The sequence below is a fragment of the Balaenoptera acutorostrata genome, chromosome 10 (assembly GCF_949987535.1).
Source record: "Balaenoptera acutorostrata chromosome 10, mBalAcu1.1, whole genome shotgun sequence".
NCBI lineage: Eukaryota > Metazoa > Chordata > Mammalia > Artiodactyla > Balaenopteridae > Balaenoptera > Balaenoptera acutorostrata.
In genome coordinates this window covers 73,903,288-73,925,111 of record NC_080073.1, presented here as the reverse complement: position 1 = coordinate 73,925,111, position 21,824 = coordinate 73,903,288, and the positions used below count along the sequence as shown (strand labels likewise).

At 50.8% G+C, this 21,824-nt stretch overlaps 3 protein-coding genes across 8 annotated transcripts in view; 2 read left to right on the top strand and 1 right to left on the bottom strand.

The window, feature by feature from the left end:
- Positions 1-5,105, top strand: part of CCND3 (cyclin D3) — an 81,653-nt gene extending 76,548 nt beyond the window's left edge. For all 3 annotated transcript variants that reach the window (XM_007197873.2, XM_057554826.1, XM_007197872.3), the window contains exons 3-5: positions 2,504-2,663; positions 3,273-3,409; positions 3,871-5,105. In XM_007197873.2, coding sequence (XP_007197935.1) covers positions 2,504-2,663; positions 3,273-3,409; positions 3,871-4,038 — 465 coding nt within the window. In that variant the 3' untranslated portion in view covers positions 4,039-5,105. The remainder of the gene's footprint in view (positions 1-2,503; positions 2,664-3,272; positions 3,410-3,870) is intronic.
- A 575-nt stretch (positions 5,106-5,680) lies between these two features.
- BYSL (bystin like) lies at positions 5,681-15,440 on the bottom strand. Its single transcript, XM_007197876.3, has 7 exons — positions 14,881-15,440; positions 11,545-11,695; positions 9,022-9,160; positions 8,562-8,695; positions 7,801-7,961; positions 7,593-7,695; positions 5,681-7,091 (listed from the first exon to the last, which is right to left on the bottom strand). The coding sequence occupies exons 1-7, from the start codon at positions 15,146-15,148 to the stop codon at positions 6,746-6,748; spliced, it is 1,302 nt and encodes a 433-aa protein (XP_007197938.1). The 5' UTR covers positions 15,149-15,440; the 3' UTR covers positions 5,681-6,745.
- A 154-nt stretch (positions 15,441-15,594) lies between these two features.
- MED20 (mediator complex subunit 20) overlaps positions 15,595-21,824 on the top strand; it is a 74,119-nt gene continuing 67,889 nt past the window's right edge. For all 4 annotated transcript variants that reach the window (XR_009009553.1, XR_009009554.1, XM_057555159.1 and 1 more), the window contains exons 1-2: positions 15,595-15,712; positions 19,140-19,294. Coding sequence is in view for 2 of the 4 variants with exons in the window: in XM_057555159.1 (XP_057411142.1) it covers positions 15,699-15,712; positions 19,140-19,294 (169 nt within the window). In the remaining 2 variants the exon portion in view is untranslated. The remainder of the gene's footprint in view (positions 15,713-19,139; positions 19,295-21,824) is intronic.

Below are 21,824 nucleotides of genomic sequence, written 5' to 3'. Positions count from 1 at the left end.
TGGGAAGTGGCTCCCTGGGCCTCTTGCTGGGAACTTGGGCTGGGCTCTTCCCGAGGCAGGACAGGGGAGACACCAGTTCTCTTTCCCCACTGACCCTGGAGAGGAGGTGGGGGAGCTGCTTGGATCTGGAAGAGGTTATTTAGGGCGTGCAGATCATCTCCCGAGGGGCGGGGGTGGGGGGAGAGGGGTGAGCTGGCACCTTCCTCCACCTTGCTCTACAGCGGCCCAGTCTTCTCTTGACCCGGAGAGGAGTCTCTGGGCCCCATCTCCCGGGGAGGAGGGCAGCGTGCAGGCTGCTGTGATTGGCTGGCCAAGAAGCCAGGGTACTGGGGCCCCCGAGTGCTGCTTGTCGAGGAACAGGATTCCTCTTCCTGCCAAGTAGCTCTCGGAGATGGGAGTAGGAGGCCGGAGTTGGGAATCCGGGAGGCCCCACAGCTCTTTGTGATGAATCTGGTAGTTTTTGGCAAGTCTAAAGGTGGAGCTGGTTTTCAGGGCTAATGAGCAAGATGTTTTTGGAGGGGTTTAGGCTAGAAGGTAGAAGGGGACTTCCTTTCTGTGAAAAGATTAGGATGGGGTGTGTGCCTTTATGTGAGGAGAGTTTTTCAGAACAGGCCAAAAGTCCTCCCCATGCCTGAGCTGGGGGGTGGAGTGTGCCGATCGATGACTTCCTAGAAGGTCAGAGTTGGAAGGGACCTCAGAGAGCTCCAGTCAGTCCAAATCCTCGTGCCACAGAGAAGGTTGGGGCCCAGAGAAGGAAGGAAAGGTCCTGCCTCAGCATTGCACTGAGGCTGAGGAGAATTTGGATGTTCTAGCACTCAGGTGGCCTAAGAGGTTAGGGATGTGATGGAAGCTGCCAGGGGTGTGTTCTCGGCCAACTGAGGGCTGAGGTTCTCAGGGGCTGCCCTGATACAGGGTAAGGTGGCTGCCCTCGCTCACGCAGGACCCTATGCCTCCCCACAGGGAAAGCCCCACTCCAAGTTGCCTTCTAGATGTTTCCTTGGATGCTAGGTGCTTTCTGTTTACTTTTTTTTTCTAAAGGTTTTTTTTCTTTTTTTTAAATTAATTAATTAGGCTGCATTGGGTCTTCGTTGCTGCATGTGGGCTTTCTCTAGTTGTGGCGAGCAGGAGTTACTCTTCCTTGCGGTGCACAGGCTTCTCATTGCGGTGGCTTCTCTTGTTGCGGAGCACGGGCTCTAGGCACGCGGGCTCAGTAGTTGTGGCTCACGGGCTCTAGAGCACAGGCTCAGTAGTTGTGGCGCACGGGCTTAGTTGCTCCGCGGCATGTGGGATCTTCCCGGACCAGGGCTCGAACCTGTGTCCCCTGCATTGGCAGGCGGATTCTTAACCACTGCGCCACCAGGCAAGTCCCTCTGTTCACTTCTGAGTTAGGAGTTTGACCACTGGGACAAGCACCAGGAGTAGAATGCTAGCTTCTCTGCCCAACTTCTTCCCACTCCAGGCCAGGCTGTTTTCTATGGGGCTCTGTGAGAGGTTCAAGAGGATGACACCTAGGTGGGGGCCAGGAGAGGGACAGCTGTGACTGGGGGGCCTAAAAGAGGTTGGATGGGGTTGCCATTTCTACCTCAGTAAGGGGTCAAACCCATGAGTTCCTTCCTGAGATAAAACAATGAAGAAATCCTCATGTGTGCAACTCAGAAACGGGGCCAGGGCTGGGAACCCCAGAAGAGTGGATTGGGGTGAGGCTCCCAGCCTCCCTCCAGGACCTAGCAGTGGTATAGAGGCTAGGGCAGGCAGAGAGATGGTTTGATCCCTCAGGGATCATCTGGACCCATCCTGTTTGGCTTGGCCTCCACTTCTCTTCCTAAGACTCAAATGGCACTAGGCACTACGGGTTCCAGCCAAAGAGGTGGAGTGGGGTGCTCTATCTCAGCCCCACACCCCAATGTCCCACCAAGGGGATGTGGGTTGGGTTGGGCAACCTCCACTTTGAGGAACCTCAGGGTTGGCTCAGTGGCTGTGTCACAGGAGGTGTGGCCTCATGCTCACCCCAGTTGCTTCAAGAGGTGTGGACTTGGCTGGGATGCTGAGTTGGGGGCAGGCTAGTAATCTCCCCTTTCACAGATCCTTGGGATTATGGAGATTCTTTCTGCTTCATGCCAGAGGAGCCTCAAGTTCATGGTGATGGTGGTGGTATCTGCTGCTGCAGTCTTTTCTTTCAACCCTGGCTGGAGAAGTGCTCAGAGCCTTGCAGGAAGTCAGGAGAAGGCCTGGATTACTGGATCCCAAAAGATAACCCAGCAGGATTAAAAGAGATAATTCATGTAAATAAAGCATGTAGTTCTGGCATCTAGGAAGTGATCAATAGGGCTCAAAGCAAGTGCCCCCACCTCTTCCCTGCCACGGTGCCAGTCCTTAAATTCAAAAGCAGAACTGGGGTCCTGACCTTCAAGTGTGATGGGCTTCCCTCCCTGTGAGACCTCTGCTTTAGACCCTCCCCTTCCTTTCTTTAGCCACTGACCCTACCCTCTTCCTCAACCTCCAGGACTGGGAGGTGCTGGTCCTGGGGAAGCTCAAGTGGGACCTGGCCGCCGTGATTGCCCATGATTTCCTGGCCCTGATTCTGCACCGGCTCTCTCTGCCCCGTGACCGACAGGCCTTGGTCAAGAAGCACGCCCAGACTTTTTTGGCCCTCTGTGCTACAGGTAAGAGTCCTACACACATTTTTACCAAGCCCGGGAAATCAGAACACTTGGAAGGGTGAGCGGTAAGCAGGAGATTCTGATTTCTTGAACTGATTTCTTGAACTGAAATCCTGAACAGATTTCTGGTTTCTTAAATTCCTTCTCAAAATTTGTGAAAATTCGATTCCCTCTGAGCCCCCAGTCTCAATACAGAAAAGCAGCAAAGCTGTATGCGATCTCAAGAGACTACCCCCCCACCCCCCAAGTATGTAGGTGGGTCACTGAGAGCTTAGAGAGAAGTGACTTGCCCAGGGTCTTACAGTGACTAAGTTGAGAGCAGAAACCAGGTCTCTTAACCCTAATTTTGTGTCCACACCAGGAAGAGACTCATTCACTCCCTGGTCCCTGGCCAGGATCACTTACAGACCAGCCTGGACCTGACCCTCTCCAGGAAAGAGCCCCTTTCCTGCCTTTCTCCCCTGCAGCTATCTGACACCACTCGCTGCTGGGGTTTTCAAGAAGACCCCTGCTCTATTCATACGGCCTGGCACTTTCTGGGTAATAGAAGGTGCGTGCTGGTTGTTATCCTTGAAACCACCCTTGCCTCATGGTCCCCTCTTTCTTTCCAAGATTACACCTTTGCCATGTACCCGCCATCCATGATTGCCACGGGAAGCATTGGAGCTGCAGTGCAAGGCCTGGGTGCCTGCTCCACATCTGGGGATGAGCTCACAGAGCTGCTGGCAGGGATCACAGGCACTGAAGTGGTGAGTGCTGGGCAGCTGGGCAAGTGGCCTCAGTTCACGAGGCAGCGCTATTCCCTGAGCCTCCAGCAGAGGGAGCTGTCGCCCCCCCACCCTGGTCTCCACTCCTGGTTTCAAGTGCCCTGCTTTTGGGGCTTCTGTGGCCTTTTATCTCCTTCCTTGGTCTGGAGAAGAGCAAGTGTCTTGGGCGGGCTGAAGGGCACTTTCCCTGGGTACCCTTTTCTTGCCAAAGGGTGTGCAGGAGTGGGGGTGGGGGATTTGGTGTCAGGTGCTGGGCTGCTCTCACACCCTCTTGCCACATCCTCTTGCCAGTTTCTGAGAATTGAAAGCTGATTCCTGGGGTTGGGCTGTGGCCTAACCTCCCCAGACTTCCCTGTGTGCTGGGAGGTGTCCTCCAGCACCTGCTGCCACATGCTATGGGGGGAGGGACGTGGACCTTCCTCACCATTCCCCCTTGTTCCCAGGACTGCCTGCGGGCCTGTCAGGAGCAGATTGAAGCTGCCCTCAGGGAGAGCCTCAGGGAAGCCGCCCAGACCTCCCCCAGCCCAGCGCCCAAAGCCCCCAGGGGCTCCAGCAGCCAGGGGCCCAGCCAGACCAGCACTCCCACAGATGTCACAGCCATCCACCTGTAGCCCTGGCGAGGCCCCCTCGAGTGGCCACCGACAGCAGAGGAGGGGACACTGCCACCCCCCTCCCTGCCTGCAGGAACGAACCATGCCACAGCTGAAGCCCGAGGGGGCTCCTTCCTACTTGCCTGTCGCGAGCCGAAGGGGTCGGGTCCTACCTATCCCTGCAGTGTGCACTAAGGGGCCTGGCCAGCTGCGGCTGGTGGCCAGTCAGGCTCCTCCTTCTCCCTGCATCTGACCAGCTCAGCTCCATCCCGGTCCTAGCTGGGGGTGGGCCAGGCTGGCCAGAGATGAAATTGAAGTCTGTAAAATACATGTACCAGCATTCCTTTTGGGGGCCCCCTTATCTCTGGGGCTCTCGTGTTCTCAACTGCCAAAGTTGAACCCGGGCCCTTGGCAGTGAAAGCGCGGAGTCCTAACCACTGGACTGCCAGGGAATTCCCTAGTTACTGCATTTGGATTGGGGTCTTTCTGAAGAACCCTCACATGTTCTAGACACATGTGAGAAGGAAGAGTGGACATCTCCTCTCAATGCACTTGGAGGCCCCTGCATAATCCATGCTCTCAGCTGCTCCTAGAGGGAGGGGCCCTGGCCTCTGTCCGAGGGGCAGGAACCAACCTCCTCGCTTTGCTTTCCGCTCAGCTTCTCCTGTGTGATTGGGGGGTGGAGGGGCAGTGCTGAAGGAAGAGGTTGTTTTAATTTATTAATTGCTTGAGTCCAGCTGTAAGAGGGTGTGGTGGGGCCCATCTACCCTGAGTGGTGGTGACCCTGGTGGTTGCTGCATTCCTCCCCTCTCCTACCGCTAGAGAATCTTCATGGCCGTGGCCGAGGAGCTGCTACAGCCTGGGGTGGGGCCGCGCCCTCCTCTCCCTCTGGCCCTCTGCTCCATCCTGCAAGGCTCTGGGGGATGAAGCAGGGATGACCTGGAGGTGACCAAGCCCCCTGTCTGGAGAGGGAGGCAAGCCCTGTTGACACAGGTCTTTCCCGAGGCCACAAGGTCCAGGCTGGTGGCCCAGGACCATCATGCTACCTTAATAAAGATTCTGAAATAAAACTGTCTTTGGCTTCTTGGATTGGATGGCAGTGTGGGCAAAAGCCTATTTCTAGAGGGTGCAAACCAGTGGTCTCAAGTAGGGGTCATCAAGCCTTTTCTGTAAAGGACCAGAGTAAATACTTCAGGTTTTGTGGACCATATGGTCTCTGCCCCAGATATAGTCAGTTTTGCTTCATAACGTGATCTATGCATTCCTAAAAATCACTGCACCATGCAAAACTGCACAATAAAAACCACAGGGCTTATGGGGAAAATGGGGCTTGAGGCACAATACTCATACTTAATGAGGGACACTTTTTTAAAAAAGGAAAGATAGTGCTTTTACACATTAAATGGTTAAGAAACATATACTGCAATAAACATGGCCCTTTATCTTGAAAAACAAACACCTGAAGTGTGCTGTGGAAGTGGAGGTCGGAAGGATGTGGAAGGCGGGTTGTAACACCAGATGTGGGTGTGGTGCCAACCCGCAAGGTGAACTGGTGTCGCTAGCACATGTCTGAGGTATGTGCATTTTGTGTATCATCTGGCTCGGCTCAGCTGGGTACAGTTTTCTGCTTTCACCTAGTGTTTCTCAAAGACAAAACTGCATATAAATGTGAAATTTGCTTTATGATCAAATTCCTCCCAAATACAGTAATTAGGCTGGAACAAATTCACATTCTCCAAAGCAAATAACAAGGGTTCTAGCCAGACTGTACTCGCCTCTGCCGCTGTGGCATGAAAGCAGCCAGACAGAACATGGAAATGGATGAGTGTGGCTGCATCTTAATAAAACTTTATTTATGGACACTGAGATCTGAATTTCATATAATCTTCACCTATCACAAAATACCCTTCTTTCAATTTTTTCCCTAGCCATTCAAAAATGTAAAAATTCTTAGCTCACGGGCCATAAGGAAACAGGCACGTGACCCTGGTTTGCCAACCCTTGGTCTAAAGCTTTCATTAGCTAAGAAAGTTAGGGAACTGGTCTGGTGGTTGACCCTGGGCCTGACCTTTCTCGCCTCTGTATCTCCACTTTCCTCTAGGTGCTTTCTCCTAGCTCTTCCAACCACAGCTGAGATCATCTTGTGAACAACCTCCTGGTTGCTGGCATTCTCCCAAAGTAGCCTGTGTCAGGGGAAGGCAAAGGCTGTGCCCTCTAGGGGCTGGCAGGGTGGGTACAGCCTAGAGAAACAAACTTGTCTGTTTGAGGGGGGCACGGCTCCCATGTAAGCCGGGGAAGAATCCACTGCTACACAGGAGCAGGGATGCAGCGCCCACCTTCACAAAAGAGGGAAAGCAGAAAGATCTCCATCCACCACATCAAAACACTGAAGTTCAATAAATACCTGCCTTTTGTTTTTATCTACCTCCCAGTGAACTGACAAAACAGCCTGAGAGAAAGTACCCATTCCAGCCCCCAGCTGGGAAGTGGGACTGTTGGGCTGTGGAGTCTCAAGGTCCCAGAACTGAGCAGGGATGCAGGCCTAGAATGGAAGAAAGAGCCAGCCAGACTCAGTTCTCCCTGTCAGGAACTGGGGAATCAAGAGGCCCGTGACCTCTCGTGGCCCTGAACTGGGTCTTCAGCTATAAAGGCTCAGTGTCACCTTTAGTCGGCAGCAGGGATCCTGGTGTCCTCCCATGCCCTGCAGACCAGGACGAGCACTGCTTCCTCACTCCATGGTGACGGGAACATCTTCTACATCTCGGGGGATGGCACTCTGAAGCTCACGCCTGATCTCGGGGGACAGCAGGGGATGGGGCTGCAGCCGGAGCAGTTCCAGGAGGGCCTCCTTCTGCTCTGTGGCCAGGTCAGCCTTGTAGCGCTGGACCAAAGTCAGGAGGCACTGGTGCCAGAGCACGGGCAGCTCACGCTTCTCTGTCCGGAAACCCAGGAAGTGGAAGACCAAGGCGTCCAGCACCCGGTAGGGCAGTGCGTACTTCTTATCCAGCAGCAGCCGCAGGAAGATGCTGGTGGCACCGCTGTACTCCATCTCTGCGATTTTCAGCATGGCTGCACTAGTGGGGAAGGGAGGTAGGGAAACACTGGAGGAAGGCTTCTCCTCTGCTGGCCCTTACACTGTGCTATCCCTAAAGGGGGAATCTCCGGCATTCTTTTCACCTCCCCTATCTAACTCCCTCGACTCCAGTTACCAGCACTACACTGACTCATGCCAAATCCCCAAGTCTGGCTCAGACTGCTTGTCTCAGTATTCAACTAGAATAGGTCCAAACGTCCTGAGATCTCCACCCCTAATTTACTTTCTTCCCATGTTCCCCATTCTTTCATTCATTCAACTATTTACTGAGCACCTACTACGTGCCAGGCCCTGGGACCTTGTTCCTGTGGAACTGACATTCTTGTGGAGTAACGATACACCCACTGGCTTAAATGAGCTGCAAACCCAGGGCTATGCTTAGCTCCTTCCCCACTCTGCCCTCCGCCCTCCATCCCCAGTCCTGGGACTCTGCCGTCTGGAGATCCACCAACCAGTGGTCCTCCACCCCCACCGACACTACCTGGAGTGCAACACAGGGATGGAGCACTTGGTGATGATGCTGCCCACGATGATGGCCTCCCGGAGGGTGCAGGTGCCCGACTCGCACAGCGGGATCAGGATGCCTGGGGAGGGGCAGAGGGGCAGTCACTCTAAGCCCAGACTGAGAGAAAGGAGGTACTGCAGGAGCTCCAACCCCTCCCTTTCGTAACTGCCTCCTGGGTTCCCACCTTTAAACCAGGCTCCAGGCTTGAATAGAGCCTTCTTCAGTGCCATGTAAAGATGGAAGTTGAGTCGTTTGTACTCAGCGATGTCATCTCGTACCCGGGGGAGCAGGACCAGGTTATAGAAGCGCTGGGCCATACGTTCCTTTAGGTTAGAGGCGAAAATCCTAGTGTTTTTGGAGGAAAGGGGGGAGGGAGATCCCAGGTCACTTGATAGTCTGGAGCTGGCCTTTTAAATATCAATGTGGATGGTACATGCAAGAGATCGGAGGGTGTGTGAAGCGAGCTGGGTGCATGCAACACCCAGGTCAGATGAGAGAGGGAACTACGACGAGGAGGGGCTACGAGATGTACCCAAACAGGGTGAACAGTGTCCGTCTTTGGGTGAGCCAGAGCTCTCCCAGGCAGACAGGTACCCAGCTGTTCACCTTCCCCTCTCCATCATGGGTCCCCTCTAACCTGCTGTCACCAGGGACTTGTGCATGCCTGGGGAGCCAGAGACTTTTGAGGCCACCCTGACACCCTAGGGTTGTATCCTCGTAGTTTTGAGCCTCTCCCCTGGAAACTCATCACAGGACATTCTTAACAGGGTCTCGGCCCCAAAACAGGAAACAGAAAAAGCTGGGAAAATGATGACATAAAGAAGCACAAGAGAGTGCTGTGCAGGCAAAGCTAAGATGTAATGGCAAAGGGAAGGAAAGCCTGTCCTTCCCACACCCAGCTCTTCCCTACAGACCCAAAGCAGTCCTGACCCCCATCTGCTCTACCTCGTGGCTTGGTACATGGCAGCAGCGGTCCAGGCCTCAGGCTCTGTGACGTAGAGGATTTGCTCCCAGTTGGAGAGGGCAGGGATGATCTTAAACGCCTTGGGCAGTTTCCCACTGCGGTACTTAGACAACACCTGATGATGAGAGAATAAAATCATCATCGTCATTAACATACACAATGTTTACCAGGTGCCGGGTGCCAGGTACTTGTCTGGGTGCCTTTTATACATTAACTCACTTAATCCTCACAACCACCCTGTAAGGAGGTACTATTATCATCCTCATTTTCCAGTGGGGAAACTGAGACCAGAGAGTCAGTAAGCAAGAGCGCAGGACCCTGGAGCCGCGCACTCTGACCCCTGAGCCCGCTCTCAGCCACCAGGCCTTATTTCTATGAGAGATGTGGGCACCCAGAGCCCCTGTGAGGGCGTCCCATCACAGCTCTCCTCTCAGCTCTTACCTCCCGGACCCCTCTGTAGACCTCCAGGACCCGGGGGTCCAGCTGGGGCACAGGGAAGCCTGACACCTCGGACATGACTGTCTCGACTTCCGTCTGCTTCTCAGTTAACTTCTCCATGATGATGTCAGCTAGGGTGCGCCTGGAAGAAAGGGAGGGAAGGGGTGGGAGTGCCGTGCTCTCAGTCCAGGAAGCTCTTGACTCCCCACGCAGTCCCTTGAGAGCCCCGATAAACTTGCGATCTTGCTGGGACACGTGACCTCAGTCCCCTCTGGGCCCAACCACCCAGTACAGAATCCCTGCAGAGCACAGAGGACCTGGCAGTCATTCAGCTCAGGATGGAGCTGACAGTCGTGTGTGGAGGTGAGGAACCTAGCCTCTGAAGTCAACCTGCCTGGGTTCAGGTCCTGGCTCCTCTGCTCCCTGCATGACCTTGGGCATGCTACTCTGCCTCTCTATGCCTCAGCTCCCTCCCCTGTAAAACAGGGATAATAACAGTACCTACCCTCATAAAGTTAACATGAGGAGTAAAAGAATTAGTGTACGTACTCTACTTGGAACTATTAGTGATAGTAGTAATAAGTTTGTGACAAGTGTTCCTATTTCAAACACATCCATCACATGCTGCCAGTGTGCTGAGGACTCTCCAGTTACAAAACCCTGGTCTGACCTCTCCAGAGTACCAGACACACCTCAATTATAAACCAAGATTTCTGGTAGCTGGGATCATTAGGGAGAGACGATGGCACACACTTACCCCCCTTTTAATTTATTAAAGTTTATGGAAAGAGGACCAAGATGAATGATCTTTTTTCCCCAGCCTCCTTAAGCACAATCAGACCATGATGATTCAAAATTATCATTACATTGGGCTTTGGTGCAATAAAGGTGTCTTCAGGGTCTGCTGAAGTCTATTTAAAACGGCTCCTTAAAATTGATAACTAATGAGAACCTACTGTATAGCACACAGAACTCTACTCAATGCTCTGTGGTGACCTAAATGGGAAAGAAATCCAAAAAAGAAGGGATATATGTACACATATAGCTGATTCACTTTGCTGTACAGTAAAAACTAACACATTGTAAAGCAACTCCAATAAAAATTAATTAAAACAAAACAAAACAAACATGGCTCCTGTCTTCCAAGGGCAGGACTTTCCAGATGTACCCTCACACTGTCCGTGTGACACCCACGTGAGGTACTGTTATTCCCATTACTCAGACATGGGAACCGATACGCAGAGGGGTTAGTAACTCACCCAAGGTCTCACAGCTCACGAGTAGGGGAGTCAAAGCCTGGTCTTTCAGGTTCTGAAGGTCAGGCACCTTACAGTACATATGTGCCCCCGAACTAAATGGCCTCTGACTGCTGAGCTCACGTGGGTCTAGCCTGCTCTCTGAAGATGCCAGCTGTCACCCCTCAAGACTGTCAGGAGCCCCTGTCCCTAGTAGCTTTACTTTTCTGTTGACAACAAGCTGGAAAACCATCCTGCCAAGCTTGTCAGAATGGGCTGCGAAAGAGGAGTTACAGGCGCTGGGTGGGAACCTGAGAGGCTCTCTGGTGGGACCAGCACGCACTTTGTAACATCCACCTCAGCTGCTGGCATCACACTGGGAAAGGGGCTCATGGCTTCATTCTGACCCTCAAATACTCAGCCATGGAACTTGTCGTTCGTTCAGCCTCCCTGCCTTCCCACAGTATTACTAGCAATGAGACATGCATGAACCCAAGAGCCTGAAGAACCAAGAACAATGTCACATTAACATCACATGGTCAGAATGAATTGGTCGAGGGCCCTTATCCTAGACTCCCCTCTCCTGGGCCAAAATCCACGGGCTCCGGAGTTTGAACACAGGAGCTTAAAAGCCTGCATGTTTTGGACACAGCATTTACTACAGATGAGAATGAATTAGCGGTTCTAACTGGGGGGTGCTTTTGCCCCCTGGGGGACATTTGGCAATGTCTGGAGACAATTTTTGGTTATTACAGCTGGGGGGAAGGTCACTACTGGTATCTAGTGGATACAGGTCAGGGATGCTGCTAGACATCCTAAACTGCACAGGACAGCCTCCACAGAAGAGAATTATCCAGCCCAAAACGCAGTAGTGCTGGGGCTGGAAAACCCTGGATAAAATGAAGCTTAGGGTATGAAAAAGATGTGGCCAAGGAAACAGCTCACCACTAAGAAAATTGAGCATACCAAGACCAAATGCAATGGGACAGATCACCCAGAGAGAGAACAAGGCCTGCAACTGTTTGCCCAGGTAATCCAGGCAGTTCTAAGGCAGGCAGACAGAGCGGGGAGGAGGTATTTTGAGTCTGGGTCATCCTCATTAAGAACAGTCCTTTGAGGATGGGACACTTTTGTCAAGGCGGTTCCCCACAACTCGCAATGATCAGGCCCTTCCCAAAGGTGCGGAATCAAAACCCTGCCAGGACATACGCCTCTCTGCATATAAAGCTTCTTCTCTATAAAGTTGCTACCAGGACCCGTTCTCCCAAATCCCAGGCCATGCCAGCCCTACCTGGCAGGAGGGTTCTTGTTCATGAACATCTCAATGGCCCGCTCATCCTCGGGGTCCACAACCACCTCCGCGTGGTAGCCTGGCCCTGTCATGGTGGCAGCCTTCTCCAGAGTGGGCCACTCCTCGTCATCTGATCCATCCTGTGGCACTCCTGGACACGGAAAAGGGGAGATGAAGTGGGTGAGCAAGGTAAGCAATGGCTTAGGAATTCAGAGGTTAACCATCATGTATATGGTCCAGGGCTGGCTTGTAATAGACACAGACGTGCAAAGTGAAACAGGTGATGCAAATGCTACCTTCCAGTCCCCGGGGGCGCACAATCTTGCTTGAGAAACAAAATGTACACATACGAACCAATGAGACAGTGATAGTAGTAAATAACAGTTAACACACTATACTCAGTTATATAGCACGAACTCTTCTAAACACTGTACGTAACCATCATAAACCCAAGAAATAGGTACTATGATTACACCCAGTTTCAGATGGGGATGCTGAAGCACAGGAAAATTAAGTGACTTGCCTAAGGCAGGAAATCTAGGTCTAGACTGTGCATTCTTCACCTCTTTTACACGCATGGTAGGGCTTGATTATGTGCCAAAATGAGTGGCAGCAATGGTATATACCACAGGCACCCAGAAGATGATGAGTGCACAGGACGGTAAGGCTCTGGACAGGCAATATGGGAAATGAAGGAGTGTTTTCCAGACCTGGGTAACAACACTGGCAAGAGGGCTTGGTTACAAGAGTGTCTGTTGGGAATTCCCTGGTGGTCCAGTGGTTAGCACTCTGCGCTTTCACCGCCGAGGGCGAGGGTTCAATCCCTGATCAGGGAAGTAAGATCTTGCAAGCTGCATGGTGTGGCCAATAAATAAATAAATAAATATTTAAAAGTGTATAATCAATGGGTTTTTTTTAAAAAAACAACCCAAGAGAGTAAACAGTTGCAAGAAATAAGGCTAGATGGGTAAAGTGAGGCTGGGCAGTGAGTTCAGATTTCAACAGACCAACCCATCTGAATAACTGATTATTGGAAGACTACAGCTGGCTGGGCGTCTGAAAAGGGAGGTAATAATCTAAGTGGGGAGGCAAAATGCTACACATGAACAGGTCATTAAGAACAGAAACAGTGTGCGATAAAAGCTAAACAGGGGGGAGGGGAACACGTGCCAGATCTTTTGTCTCCACATGCTAACAACTCCCAAATCTGTACCTGTAGGTGGACCTCCCTTTGCTCCAGACCCTAACTCCAGCTGCCTTCTGTAGAGCTGGGTCAACAGGCACTTCAACCTTCACCTGTCATCAACCACATTCACTCCCTTTCCCTCCTAGGTCTACACTACTCACTGTGTTCCACATCTAAGAAAATAGCCCCACCAGCCAGCCAATACTAAGCCAGAGCCTGGGCAGCAGGCCTGCCTTGTCCCCTGCCCTCACACCCAACATCCAATCAATTACCAAGTCCTATTCCACTGTACCTCACAGAATCCCTCTTAAAGCCTTCACACCCCTGTCAAAGCCTAGGTCAGTATCACCTGTTGCCTGGATTAATTCGACAATCCCCTAACTGGTCCCCATAGTCTCCAATAGCTCCCCATTGTCTTTAGGGCAGCCTACAAGTCATTTGTAGCTCTCGCTCTGACCTACCTCACCATCATTCATTCAGCAAACAACAAGTGCTTACTATACGTGAGGCACTGTTCTGGGTGCTGGAATATAAGCGAACAAGAGAAACAAAAACATTCTGCCCTTATAGAGCTTATGTTCTAATGGGGGAAACAGACGATGAACTAATATGACATATATTACGTTAAAAAAAGACAAATGCCACGACAAAAGAAACGTAGCAGAGTAGAGAAGCTGGAGTGTGGAGACAGGGGTAGGGGTGTTGCAATTTTTAATGGAGTGGTCAGAGCAGGCCTAGGGGAAGCAGAAAAGGTCAGACTGTCAAAAGGCGCAGATCACACAGGTCTTTGTAAACCCCTGTAATCCTCGAGCTGTGCAGCTGAGAGTGGACTGTAGCGGGTATGGGATACTAATTAGCAGGCTACTGCAATCATCCAGGTAAGAGATCATGGTGGTTTGAACAGGATGGTGTTCCCAGATGGTAAGAAGTGATCTGATTCTGGATATATTTTTAAGGTAGAGTCAACAGGACTTCCTAATAGATCAGACGTGGAGTGAGGAAGAGAGCAGTCCAAGGTTTCTGTCTGGAGCAAATGGAAGGACATCATGCCATTAACTGAGACAAAGTAGACTGTGGGTGGAGGTTTGGCAAGATGGTCAAGATTTCTGTTCTGGACGTGTGAAATTTGAGATGTCTCAGACTTCAAACTGGAGAGGCTGGAGAGGTAGCTGAAATATAAGAATCTGGGTTTCATGGAAAAGATCAGGGCTAGAATATGAACTGGGAAGCAGTTACCAAACAGATGGTATTTAAACCTTGAAACTGATGACAGCACCAGAGCAGTGAACAGAAGTGAAGAGAAGAGGTCCAAGGATGGAACCCTATGCCACTGCAAGAGGTTGGCGGCAAAAGAGGAGCCTGCAAAGGCTACTGAGAGGTGAGGAAGTTGTAAAACAGGTATGTGATGTCTTAGAAGCCAAGTAAAGGTACTGTAGCCAGGAGACTAGTGTTCCATTGTGAACACTGCTCACAGGACAAATGAAAGATGAGAGCTGAGAAACAGATTAAGCAACTTGGAGGTCAACACTCCCAGCCTAATAAGAAAAAAATTGACCACCTTTTAATTAATCTCTCTCCCTCTTTAGCCCCTAAACAATATTGTTCTTTGTGCTCAGAGCACTCCCCACTTCTCAGGTCTTAGCACAAAGGCCAAGCAATCTGGGAAGCCTGACCCCCAAGACTAATGCTATTGTTATCAGAGAAACTACATTTTATCACGGAGTGCATTATTCCAATTGTCTATTTCATCATCTCTCTCCTGGTCTAGATTTTAAGATCCTGAAGTCAGGTATGCGTCTATCTTGTTTATTTTTTTACCTAAACCATGTAAACTCCTAGCACGGTGGAATGTACATAGTAGACATCCCATAAGTATTTACAGAACAAATGGATAAATACTAGCAGAACTTAGTGGCGTGAGCAACCACATCCCGTTGGCCTAACCTTGGGGGTGCCTAAAACTAGCAGTGGGAGTGGAGGGCACTGGCCACCCTCATTCCGCCTCAGGGTTGGGTGTCCCATTCCATTACCTTTGCAAGAGTGTAATACGGCCCCCCGTTTTTTTATTCCAAGCTATTCCCCTTCCGGAACCTTTCAGCCATCCACCCCAACTACCCATCCTCTTCCTCGTACCCACCCCGGCCACTCACCCAGCCGCGTGGTGCGCTCCCGCGGCGCCGCGGGCCTGCCCCCGGTCCCATGCTCGGCCTCGAGCTCCTCTTGCTGTTGCCGCGCTTGCTGCAAAATCCGTCGGGTCAGCCGGGGCCCCACGTACTCTTCCTCCTCTTCTCCGGTTCCGCGACCCCGTCGCTTTTCCCGGGCCCCTGCCCGCACCGCGTCCCCAGCCAGGATTTGCTCGGCCAAGGGCGCATGCTTTTCCTGACCCCCGGCCCCGCGGGCCGCCTTCAATTTGGGCATTTTTCTCGAAAGCCTGGCCGGAAAGTTTCACACGTGTGGATGGAGGCAAAGCCCTGAATGCGCTTGCGCAGTAAACTCCCAGCGCCCAAGATGCCTCACGGAGCTCACAGCGCCCCCTCGCGTTGGGAGGCCGGGACTGCCACCAGCGCCGCCCCATCGCCTAAAAGAGCTCACGGGTCTTGGAGCTGGACTCCCGAATAAACTCATTGAATTTAATGTTGGCTTCTCTAAGTGGTGGCAGTCCCAGCCACGCTTTCCTAGCTTCACGGATCTAGGCCCAGCACTCCCAATCGAACGGAAATTCCCCGAACGGGAAGCCGGGGGGCGGGGGGAATGGGAGTGGTGGTGTCGGGCAGTGACGTCACTGGGGGCGCCTAGACACGCCCCTTTTCCTCGTGGGCTCGACGACTGGGCGTTCTGTTTTTACGTTATTTCCGGAGCGTCTCCCTCCACTGGAGCTTGCATTAGCTGGGCTGCTTCACCTAGTGTGGGTTGCCGGAGAACACTGCATTTCAGCTGTTTGATCCTCCCATCATCCTGGCCCGACACCATGGGAGTGACTTGGTAGGACTTCAAGGGATTTTGTGGGGGCGGGGCTTGGGGTCTTGAAGGCCCTCGGAGCCTCCAGTGTACCCGGGAGGAGGATCGGGACCAGGGTCCGCCGCCCCCCGGGAGCTGAGCAAGATGTCCTCGGGTTGTGTGGGTGAGGGGGCCACCGTGAGGGCTGCGGAATCTGCGTGACTTTTCCCTCGGAGATGCGCCCCTTCCTCCTGGAAGGCGGCAGGTAAAAGGTTTTATCTTAAGAACCCATCAGTTTTCGTGTACCTCCTTCCCTTTTTCTTGGTACGTTTTCCTGCCCGTGAGGCCATAGTACTGCCTGGGGTGGAACTTTAGGGTCGGAAGTAGGATATCGGGACTAGGACCCATTTGCAGGCAGGGCTGGATGGGTGGGGGATAGGCAACAGGGAGACAGTATCTTTTTAAGGTTTTCGCCTGCCCCTCCCTACAGCCACTAAATGCGGTTACACCAGCCTGTGTCTGGTCCTAGTTTGGCCATTTTAAGATCTTGGGTCTAGAGGAAAAAAAGAAGCTATTGGGAATTAGGAGATTGGGATTCCAGGCACATCACCTCTTCAGGACCTGTTTCTTACTATGTTTAATTACATGGTTGGTTTAGTTTCTATGGACTTATTATCTCTAACATGTTATAAGTCAGTGTGGCAGGGAAAGATATGGGCCTAATTTTCTTGGAGGCATTAGTTCCAAAATGCTAGATTTCAGGGCTTTAAAAAAATATATATCTTGAGCATCTTTCTGGTCAGAGAGGGCTAGAGACCAGGGTATCTGAAGTCAATGGCTCTAGGCTTCTCATATAAGAGCCTGTGGGAACTCGTCCTCCTGGTAGCCCAGGTCTTGCAGGTTTGTCGGTGACTGCACATTTGCTTCCTGCAGTTGACATCATGAGTTTCCTTCGAAGTCCTTTAGTGTAAGAAGGATGTGAGGAATGGGAATGAAAAGTTTGCTGAGGACTTCCCTGGCGGTCCAGTGGTTAAGACTCCACGCTTGCACTGCAGGGAACTAAGAGTTCCGCGCCTCCCTGGTCACGGAACTAAGATCTGGTATGCCGCGGGGCGCAGCCAAAAAAAAAAAGTTTGCTGCACAGAGGCATGGAACCCTGTTCTTTCAGTGCAGAAGGCAGACAGAGGGAAAGGGCTCTCTGTCGGTTGGGATGCTTCTCAACTTTTTCAGGCTTCTAGGACTTCTGACCCCAGTAGCATTACCTTAGGGATTCTCTCTCTCTCTCTTTTTTTTTTTTTTGGCCTTCTCTGTGCCTTGTGGGATCTTAGTTCCCCTACCAGGGATTGAACCCTCGCCCCCTGCATTGGAAGTGCAGAGTCTTAACCATTGGACTGCCAGGGAAGTCCCAGGGGTTCTCTTTTATTTCAAAATCAGGCACATCAGCAGCATCATCATTGCTTGTTAGTGCTTTCTCTGATGGAGAATAGTGACAATTTTTTAGCAACAGTAGGACTCTATTTTTATAGCTTCATTTAGTTGATTATGATTGATCATAAAGCAATGCAGTGTCTCCCCAAATTCAGCCACATATGACTGTATTTATGATTTTTATATAGTCATATAGCACTTGAACTATTTATTTGTTTATTTTATTTATTTTTTGGCTGTGTTGGGTCTTCGTTGCTGCGCGCGGGCTTTCTCTAGTTGCCGTGAGCGGGGTCTGCTCTTCATTGCCTTGTGCGGGCTTCTCATTGTGGTGGCTTCTCTTGTTGCAGAGCATGGGCTCTAGGCACATGGGCGTCAGTAGGCACGCGGGCTTCAGTAGTTGTGGCACGCGGGCTCAGTAACTGTGGCTCGCAGGCTCTAGAGCGCAGGCTCAGTAGTTGTGGTGCACGGGCTTAGTTGCTCCACGGTATGTGGGATCTGCCTGGACCAGGGCTCGAACCCGTGTCCCCTGCATTGGCAGGCGGATTCTTAACCACTGCGCCACCAGGGAAATCCCCTGAACTATTATTTATTAATGTCTTCTTTGGATTCTGTTTCTTTTCCTTAAAAGTATTTTAACAGACACCTGTATTCCTGGGGAAGCATTCTGGCAGAGTGGGTAAGAGCACGGATGTGGAGCCAGCTCGCCTGGCTTTGAAATTCGGTCACGCCACACCACGCCAAGCTTTGTGACCTTGTGTGAGTTATTCAACCCCTCTGTACTTCAGTTTCCTCATTGGTAATGAGGAGATAATAATATTATATCTTATAAGGTTGATGTGAAGATTCAAAGAGTTAATTTATCCAAAGGCCTTTGGACACTGCCTGGCACATAGTTGGTGCTTGGTGATTGTTTCCTACCACTCTAAAGGGGAAGCCAGTTTCACTCACCATAGAAGGAAATCTTGGAAATAACTTTTTGTTTCGTTGTTTTGGTTAAATTCTTTTTTTTTTTTAAATACATTTTTTAAATTTATTTATTTATTTTTGGCTGCGTTGGGTCTTCGTTGCTGCGCGCGGGCTTTCTCTAGTTGCAGCGAGCGGGGGCTACTCTTCGTTGCGGTGTGCGGGCTTCTCATTGTGGTGGCTTCTCGTTGCGGAGCACGGGCTCTAGGCACACGGGCTCAGTAGTTGTGGCTCACGGGCTCAGTAGTTGTGGCATGCGGGCTCTAGAGCGCAGGCTCAGTAGTTGTGGTGCACAGGCTCAGTTGTTCAGTGGCATGTGGGATCTTCCCGGACCAGGGCTTGAACCCGTGTCCCCTGCATTGGCAAGCGGATTCTTAAGCACTGCGCCACCAGGGAAGCCCCTGGTTAAATTCTTGTACATACTGTTGCCTCTCACTCCCAAAGATTAGAAACTTGAGGCTTGCTTTCTCTTTGATCCCAGGATCCTTAGAACTTTCTGCATCAATGGAAATGTTCTGTGTCAGCACTACCCAGTACACTAGAACCCAGCCATGTGTGGCTGTCGAGCCCTTGAAATGTGGGTAGTGTGCAGCTGAGGAGTTGAAGTTTTAATTTGTTTTATTCACTTAACTGTAAATAGCCGCATGTGGCTTGTGGCTACTGTGCTGGACAGCTCACGTTCAAAGTGTTAGAGAGTTGGTAAAAACAGTAACCCCAAGTTGAGGCTTTCTCCTTGATGTAGTCAGAACTGAAAGAAATGCAGAGGAAATCCCTTTCTCATCGTATAATTCAGTGTTACTGCATGCTCAGTCTGTATGCCACCTAAAATCTTCTCTTGAACATTGGCACACATACCACACTCGGGAAATGCTGTTGCCATAGACCTGAGTCCTGAGACCTGCTCTGGTTCTTAGCAAAGCTCTCAGGGACTGTGGGCCTCTGTTTCCCTGTTTTTAAAATGAGGAGGTCCGGGTTGATGGTGTCTAAGGTAACTACTGGCCCTGATGAGCTGTGATTCTGCAGGTGAGTGAGTGACTCAATGAGTACACATGTGTGATGATTTTGGTCCTCTCCCTTCCAGTGTGTCCCAGATGCCCGTGGCCGAGGGCAAGAGTGTCCAGCAGACCGTGGAGCTCCTCACCCGGAAATTGGAGATGCTTGGAGCAGAGAAGCAAGGAACATTTTGTGTGGACTGTGAGACCTACCACACGGCTGCCTCTACCCTTGGCAGCCAAGGTCAGTGCGAGATGGGTCTATGGGATGGCTGGAACCTGGCTTGGAGTTAATAGACATTCATGTTCATTGAAACCTTTCTGCTCTTCTGCTGAGGGTGGTATTCGTGGACATGCGGCAGATGAGTTTCTGAATTCGTTAATTTTTGACTTCATCTCTTAGACTGGGCCTGTGTTGTAGTCTTTTTGCACTTTGCACTTTTAAAGCAGTGTTTCTCAGAGTGTTGGTCACCAACTAATTGCCTCAAAATCCTCTGGGTTACTTGTTAAAGGTGCAGGTTCCTGGCCCCCACCGCCCCCACCCCTGCTTACCGACTGACTGTTAATCAGTCATAATCTACGTTATAATAAGCTCCACAGATGGTCTTCATGCACCCTTAAAGTTGAGAAAGACTCCTTTGAGACTCAGAAGTCTTTGCATATGATTCTCTTGGAGCTTTAGAGTTTTGGGAACTTTTGTAGAAAGGCTTCCTGTTTCCCACACCTAGCCAGTGGCCTTGGCTACCTCCTTAGCATAACCTTGATCAGCAAAACAGCTTTTGTTTTAAATGCATTTCAAGGTGAGATGGGCTGTGGATGGTGGTGTTAGGGAGGTAAAGAGGATTTTTGAATAGGAATTAGAGAACCTGGGTTCTCTTAGTCTTGGCTCTGTAGTAACTTGATTTTGGATGGTTCCATAGCACAGTGACTAAGAGCCTAGGTCGTGGAACCAGATAACTGAGTCCTGGCTCTGCCACAACTAACTGCCACTTTAGGTCATTCCTGCAACCTGTGACTGTTCTTATGCTGGTCACTTGCCTGTTTCCCCAGGGATCCATTACCTGCACTTCTCCTGCAAACTACATTTGCAAGGCCCCCCTGTAAGTTATCTCTGACCAGTGAGAGGCACGGGGGAAGATTCGAGGATGGAAGAAAGAGAGTCCCCAGTCTCTCTCTCCCTCTCCCTCTGCCTTGGGCTGTGTCTCTGGCTGTTGCTTCTTCCTTGGTTCTAGCTCCTGTTCAGCAGCCCTTGTTCCTGGCTCTCATAACAGCACATCTTCTCTTTTTCCTTCCAGCCTTAGGGATGGTAGTGGCTCCCTGTGTTGCTAACCTTTGGGTGGCTTCACCATTCCATTCGATTTTTCAGTTCTTCCAACCCCTGTACTTCATTCCCTGTATTAAATCCCCTCTAATGAAACTGTCTGGTGTGGGCTATGTTTTTTTGCACCCTTCCCAATACAGTTCTCTTATCTGCAAAATGAAGATAATCACAGTATTTACCTCCTAGTCTTGTTGTGCTAATTAAATAAGTTAATACATGCAAAGCACTTAGAACAAAGATTGTCATGGAATAAATGTCTAGTAAATGGCAGCTAAGAACTGAACTGAATTTCATCATCAGTAAAATTGCAGTGTTAACATTTGTTTTGACTGCAATAGGAAGAACACAAAGAATCAAAAGAGAGAACGGTTATGAAAGCATTTGTAAAACAAAACACTTGTATATAGACATAAGATAGCATGCTACTTCTGAGAAGTTCTTTGGCCTGGGCTCTGTTTTCCTGATCAGACCTTTACTTTCAAGGAACTACAGTCTAGGTGGAGAAACAGCACATTCTCAGCAGGCAGTGGGGTAGAATGGAAGGAGCTCAGAAGGCCTGGATTGGAGATCCGGTTCTGCTGCTTTACTGGCTCCGTGCCTTTAGGTCAGAAGTTCTCACACTGACTAGCATTAGCATCACCTGGAGGGTGGGAGGGCGGGCTTGTTATCCCTCAGATCGACCCCCCCACCCCTCACGAGTTTCTGACCCAGTAGGTATGGGGTGGGGCGGAGAATCTGCATTTCTAACAGGTTCCCAGATGGTGGTTGGTGCTGCTGATCTGGGACCCAAATCTTTAGTTGCCTTTCAGACTGTTTTCGAGACAGTGAGAACACCTGCAGACTCCCGTAGTATGAATTAAGCATGTAATCACAGTGAGTCTGCACAGGAACAGAATGCCAGATTGGCTTTGGATGTCTTTTTACTGGAGGGTTGAAATGTTTCGAACTGGATTTCTCAAGTGAAAGGTGTGAATTTGCAGCAGGCAGCGGGGAGGGCATGGGGGGAGGTTGGTGTGGAGCCTGGTGTGTTCAGGAAGCGGCAGCACAGTGGAGGCCTGTGTAGAGGTCACAGCGCCCCCCACCTGTCTCCTTACTCTTTCCTATCGCTGCGCTCTCATCCCTGCCTGAATCCCACCCTCTCTTCATAACCTGTTTTTTCCATGAAAGTTTTTCCTGCTGACTCTTGCCCACTTTGATCACTTCCTTCCCTGCAGTCTTTCCTTCCTTCCCAAGACTTCTGGTCTCTCCCAGGCAAGCACTTTTGTTTTATTGTCTTCTAAAGAGTTTTCCACCTGTCTTTAGTGAGATTGTCAGCTTCTTGAGGCCGGGAGCCAAGCCCTCTGCTTGTGTGCCTCTTAAACCCTGACACAGTGTTGGGGATAGTTTAAGTACTTAATAAATATTTGGGGTTGTGGCAGTCTGTCCGTTAACTCTTGTAGTGAACAAACCTTGC